At 45.4% G+C, this 6674-nt stretch overlaps 1 protein-coding gene across 1 annotated transcript; it reads left to right on the plus strand.

Annotated features, from left to right (window-relative positions):
* Positions 1-3706: 3706 nt before the first annotated feature.
* Positions 3707-4948, plus strand: RBMXL2 (RBMX like 2; the record flags this gene model as incomplete). Its single annotated transcript, XM_084894357.1, has 1 exon — positions 3707-4948. The coding sequence occupies exon 1, from the start codon at positions 3710-3712 to the stop codon at positions 4946-4948; it is 1239 nt and encodes a 412-aa protein (XP_084750483.1). The 5' UTR covers positions 3707-3709.
* Positions 4949-6674: the final 1726 nt, after the last annotated feature.

Genomic DNA, 6674 nt, shown 5'->3' on the forward strand with positions numbered 1-6674 from the left:
CTTTGGATATTCTGTGCCCAGACATACTGCATTCGATGTTTGTTAGATATATTGTAGTTAATCACTTCTCTGTCAAATGTTGTTCTACTTCACATAGGAGTTTGAGAGGCTAAAATAAAAAGAAAAACATAATGTTCTGTGAAAAGTGTATTCTGATGTTTTTTTTTTTTTTTTTAAAGAAATACGTGTGTGTTTTTTATTGATTTTTAGAGAGGAAGGGAGAGGGAGAGAAACATCAATGATGAGAAAGAATCATTGATTGGCTGCCTCCCGGAGATGAAGCCTGAGACCCAGGCATGTGCCCTGACTGGGAATCGAACCACAACATCCTTGTTCATAGGTTGATGCTTAACCACTGAGCAACACTGGCCAGGCACCCTGATGTTTCTAATTGGGTGCAGAGCTTAAGAATCCAGATGTGAGAAGCCTGGAGATGAGTTTGGAGGGTGGCGCCAGGGAAGAGCACCTTGGTTTCCTTTCTCTCCGTGCCCACTGCAGTGGCTCAGTTCAAAGCCTCACCGTTACTGGTGTGACTTATTGAATGTTTTCCTGTGTGTGTTCTTGGGACCACTCGTGTCAGAATCACTTGGGTGTTTCTTAAAATTTAGATTCCTGAGTTTCATACTATGTTTACTGAATCAGAGTATCTGGACGAGGGTTCTAGGAACTGGCCTTTGAAATATTTTCCAAGAAAAATCTTTGGGACGTTAATATTTGAGAAAATACTAGAGTCAATAGAAATGGGAGTCCACTGCTGCTGTGAACATGGTAGCCTGTTGTGAAGGTAAAAGGAGACAGAGAGATATATTGGGGTTAGAGCGAAAAGCAGGTTCCTCTGTTTGCTAGAAAGAAAGCACAGTAAAATTTTCTGTAAAAGAATGTTTGGGCAATTTATTGCTATGTGTAATAACCCCAAAACGTAAAGGCTTCAAATAGTAAGCACTTCATTATATGTCATGACTCAGTGGATTAGAATTCAGAAAGGTCTCAGCTAAGCGTCTCTCATGCTCCTCAGGAACATCCCCTGAGTCTGTTGGTGGTATTCACCTGACAGCCAGGTTGTCCCAAGATGACTTTAGTCACATGTTTAGTGCCTTGGAGAGGATGGTACTGCCTTATGACCCACAATTTCACTTCTGAGTATTTACCCAAAGAAATCCAAAACACTAATTTAAAAAGATATATGCACCCCGATGTTCGTTGCAGTGTTATTAATAATAGCCAAAATATGGAAGCAACCCAAGTGTCCATCAATAGATGATTAAATAAAAAAGCTGTGTACATATACACAATGGAATATTACTTGGCCATAAAAAAGAATGAAATCTTACATTTGCAACAGCATAGATAGGGCTACAGGATATTATACCAAGTGAAATAGACTAGGGAAAGACAAATACCATATGAATTCACTTATATGTGAACTCTATAAATAATATAGACAAAGCAGAAACAGACTTTACGAATACAGGGGACAGACTGCTAGAGGGATGGAAGGATGGAGGGTTGCAAGTGGGTGAAAAAGGTGAAGGGATTTAGAAGTACAAATTGGCAGTTACAAAATAGGGGGATATAAAGTACAGCATCGTGAACCTAGCTTATAATATTTTTATAACTATGTATGGTGCCAGATGGGTACTAGACATATCAGGAGGATAACTTCATAACATAAATTATATAAAAGTCTAACTACTATGTTGTACACCTGAAACTACGTGGACTGAAGAAAAGTCTTGTTACAACTAGGAATTTAAACTGAGATATTACTTTTAAAAAATTAGAACAGAACACACTAAGTTGCTTATCTTCAAAGCTACATATTAATTTCTGGATTTGTGGATAGCTAAACTGAATTAAAATGAATTAAAATAGAACCAATTCAAAATAAAGCCTTGTCTATTTATTAAAGTTAAAACTGAAGAAAATAAAAACCCACTATGTATGCCACCTCAGGCCATGCTGCTAGTCCAAATAGAATAAATTTTGAACTTAGATAAAAAAAATTAGAACAAAAACGTTTAAAAAACTCAGTGCACTGTGCCTTGCCTAAAAATTTAGAACAAAATAAATTGTTAATCCAAAGGATGTAGAAAGAAGGAAGGCAATAGCAGCAAATAAAATCAAAACAGAGAATCAGCAAATAATAGATGGTTCTTTCAAAAAATAAATTTCTGACAAGATCATAAAAAATAAAGCAAAATAGCTGTCCTTAAAATTTCAAATTAAAAATATATAATTCTAGAAAAGTATATCCTACAAAAATAAAATCCAAGGAGAAAATTTTAAAAATTGGAATAGACAAAGCTAAAATAAATTTAGGCAAAAATCTCCCAGCTCAATATGAGGGAGAAAATCCTACATAGGCCAATATCCTTTATACTCAGAAATGAAAAAATTTCTAAGTATGAGCAAACAAAAATCAGTATATTTAAAAAATCAACATCTCAAATAACCTAGAAATAATAAATCTGTTACTGCAATTCATCAAATGAACTGTGATGCACTTTAATTGCCATTCATGCATGATAAATATTGAAACCTTAAAATCATCCCCGTTGAAGAAAAATTACAAAATGCCTATTTTTATGGTCTCATCATTGTATAGCTATTGCAATAAACTAAATAACACGTACATGTGTACACATAAAGACCTCTCACGTCTATTAACTTTTCACCAAAGAACTTTTGAAAAACTTATACATTTTAAAAACAGCCCCAAGTAAAACTGAATAGTTTTTTTTAAGTTTTTTTTTTTTTTTTAAATGTTAAAGCCTCAAGCAGAGATACACCCACCAAGTTATTATTCACTTTGGAAAACATTGTAAGGAATAAATTTGCATTGTGTAAAATTTATTCGAATAAACCCAAAATATTTTTTTTCTGAGGAGTTCCTCATTGAAGATGGAGGTGAAACCTTTCGTTTGCTAGGCTTGCTCAACTGCTCCTTTGACGGGTGTCCAAGTGTTCTCCTGCTTTGCCTTTATTTTGTCCTCCTGTGACTTTCTGACCAATAATACCTTCGTTTGAAAGGGCAGTTTCAATGCTACACATTGGAGCCCTTGGAAGGTGGAAAACGAAAAACAAAAAGTAACCCAAAAAACAGTGCGCCCAAAGAACGATGCCCTCTCCTATCCCAACAACCAACTGCCCACTCTCGAGTCATCTCTTCCGCTTTCGCAAAAAAACAAACAAACACCCAAATACGTTCTGCGTATAAACTACATTCTTAAACTTGTGCTGTTATTTCATTTTTCAATGAACTTATTTCTGTTTAAAAAAAAATGGTTTCCATAACTTTGATTGTAACGCATGACTGTCCTCATGAAGAGTCATGGGGAAGACATTATTTTAACAGAATAGTTTTAATGTCACCGCCGAACTTTAAGGAAAGGCCTTTGACATCCTAACCCCGGGCCTGGCCGGGCGAATGAGGTGAAATGGCCAAACGGCCACCCTTCCCCGAAGGCGGGACCTGGGACCTGGACAACCAGCCAGCCAATCAGCGCCGCCGGAGCCCCCTGACCGGGCTGCGGCACCTGCGCGGGCGCCACAATCCAATCCGGAGGGACGTCGGTCCGGCGTGCGCCGTGGGGCCGCCGGCCGAGTTCGCGGCTTCCCGCGACGCGCCACCCGCGACCGGTAGGAGCCGCCCTCGGCCAGCCGGCTCCTCGCCGTCCCCACCGCCACTGGCCTCTTCGCGCCCGCAGCCATGGTGGAAGCGGATCGTCCCGGGAAGCTCTTCATCGGCGGGCTCAGCCCCGAAATCGACGAGAAAACCCTCGAGGCCGAGTTCGGCAAGTATGGCCGCGTCATCGAGGTGCTTCTGATGAAGGACCGAGAGACGAGCAAGTCCAGAGGCTTCGCGTTCGTCACCTTCGAAAGCCCCGCCGACGCCAAGGCCGCCGTCCGAGACATGAACGGCAAGTCCCTGGATGGTAAGGCCATCAAGGTGGCCCAGGCCACCAAGCCGGCGTTCGAGAGCGGCCGCCGGGGCCCGCTGCCGCCGTCCCGCAGCCGCGGGCGCCCGAGGGGCCTGCGCGGGGCCCGCGGGGGCGGCGTCGGGCCGCGGCGCTCCCCGTCCCGGGGCGGGTCGGCCGACGACGGCGGCGGTGGCTACTCGGGGGATTTCGACCTGCGCTCCTCGCGGGCGCCGATGCCCATGAAGCGCGGCCCGCCGCCGCCGCCGCGCAGGGCCGGGCCGCCCCCCAAGAGGGCCGCGCCGTCGGGCCTGCCCCGCAGCGGTGGCGGCAGTGGCGGTGGCGGCGGCGGCGGCGGGATGCGCGGGCGGGCCCCGGCCGCGCGCGGGCGAGATGGCTACGCGGGGCCGCCGCGCCGGGAGCCGCCCCCGCGCCGGGACCCCTACCTGGGCCCCTGGGAGGAGGGCTACTCGCCCCGGGACAGCTACTCGAGCCGAGACTACGCGAGCGCCCGCGACTCCCGCGACTTCGCGCCCTCGCCCCGCGAGTACACCTACCGCGACTACGGCCACTCCAGCGCCCGGGACGACTTCCCGTCCAGAGGCTACGGCGGCGACCGAGACGGCTACGGGGGCCGCAGCCGCAGCGATTACGCCGACCACCCGAGCGGAGGAGGCTCCTACCGCGATCCCTTCGAGAGCTACGGGGACCCGCGCGGCGGCAACCCGGCGCGGGGGCCCCCGCCCTCGTACGGCGGCCGAGGCCGCTACGACGAGTACCGAGGCTGCTCGCCCGACGCCTACAGCGGCCGCGACAGCTACGGCGGCGGCGGCGGCGGCGGCAGGAGCGACCGCTACTCCCGGGGCCGCGACCGGGTCGACCGGGCCGACCGCGGGCTTCCTGCGTCCCTGGAGAGGGGGTGCCCGCCGCCGCGCGATTCTTACAGCCGGTCCGGGGGCCGCCGGGCTCCCCGCGGTGGAGGCCGCCTGGGAGGCCGCCCGGAGAGAGGGGGAGGCCGGAGCCGATACTAAGCGATGTTGGAACAGACTGGGGACCCAAAACCCTAAGTCCCGTCTTCAGAGAAACCAATGGAAAAGAAAGATGCTGTTTTCTGGTTAACTGACGACCCAAGGACTGGTCCAAGGAAGAGTTGTGTTCACCTGTTGAGAATTCCCTGTTAACTTCCTCGCCCATAACTTTGGTTCTTTTGAGAGGAAAAAGTTTAAAAAAAAAAAAAAAAGCTCGTTTAATTTCGTTTTGGAATTGTTAAACGTTTCTTGCAACAAGCTCAGTTTTAAAGCATGACTTGAATCTGCGTACTGGTCTTCTTATGTTTTCAAGTAGAAATTCAGCCAAAGGCTTGCTTGCTCCCTTCTCTTTTTTTTTCTGGTAAATGAGGCATACCATTTTTTTATTTTATAAATGTCTGCTCACTTAAAATGGAAAAATGGATCATTCTGTCGATTCAAATCAACTAGATTTTTTTTGGGTGGGAGAATGGGAGGGATTGGTGTATGCCACTTTTTTAAGATTTCAGGGGGATTTTTGAAACAAACTCAGTGTTCCTAGTATTGAAAAGCAAACGAACAGCAACAACAAACACCACTTAAATCAGATGCTCATGTAAAGCAAGTTCTGTTCATAAATCAAAAAAAAAAAAAAAAAAAAAAAAGCAAGTGGATATTGCTGGCCATATTTTGCTTTTTGCCTTTTCTTTGGGCATCTACAGAATCTCTTGCCCCTCAAAATACCATTCATATATGTTGGGCAAGGATGGAAATGCTAAGTTAAAGATTTGACCAACCAACCATAAAACTGCAAAACTAAAACCAGAAAACTTCAGTTAATAGTGTTTTCACCACCACCAAGTTATTAAGAAACAGGTAGAAAATATACCATTGGTGGATTTGGGGATTTTAATGGCTTCCATTCCTGTCTCCAAGCTACTTGCCTTTGGCTCTAGAGCCAGCTGCTGGCTCCCGTGGAAAGAACTGGGTTTATTGCCCTAAGGGAGGAGGAATTACATGTGAGCAACATCAGAAACTCAATTCCCGAGTGAGTGTGGCAATTCTATATCTGAGGATCTCAACCTGGTGTAAGAGACTTGGGTCTTCCTGTCCATAAAGGCAAGGGGGTGGGTTGAATGTACCATAGCTTAAGGTGGGGAAGGGCCCCACACAGCAAAGTTTAGAGAGGCTTCCTCCGAGGTGGCTCAGCAGGGATATCCCAGTTTCCTTTTTTACCTTAAGCTCAGGGCAAGAAACACGTTTTCCACTCAACAACTGTGGAATTTCCCTATTTATCTGAGAGGAAGTAATTGTACAGTTAAGGGACTCCTGCGAGAAAGGATTGGGTTAAAATGTTAGGATCATATTCAACGTAATATGTACTGAAGGAAACAGACCTACACCTGAACAACAAAGTAATTAAGGAGATCTGAATGCAGCACATTGACATACACAACTCTTAAAAACATGATTTTATTATATAAAATAATAAAGTAGATGAATTTCAGGAAAAGCTGCGTTAGTGGCCCAGAAGACCAAATGTAAGAAATAGCTAAAAAAGAGTAAAAACAATCCAGGAATCAACCTAGTAAAAATTGGGTAAGACCTTTATGGAAAAATTATTAATCTTTATTAAAGGACATAGCAGAAGACTAAATAAATGGAGTCATATCATGAAATGGTCAGTAACACTTTTTATCTCAGCCTCACCAAATTAAATTGGAAAATCAATACAACTTCAAATGAAATT

The sequence above is a fragment of the Pipistrellus hanaki genome (genome assembly GCF_964339955.1).
Source record: "Pipistrellus hanaki genome assembly, chromosome: 9".
Lineage (NCBI taxonomy): Eukaryota > Metazoa > Chordata > Mammalia > Chiroptera > Vespertilionidae > Pipistrellus > Pipistrellus hanaki.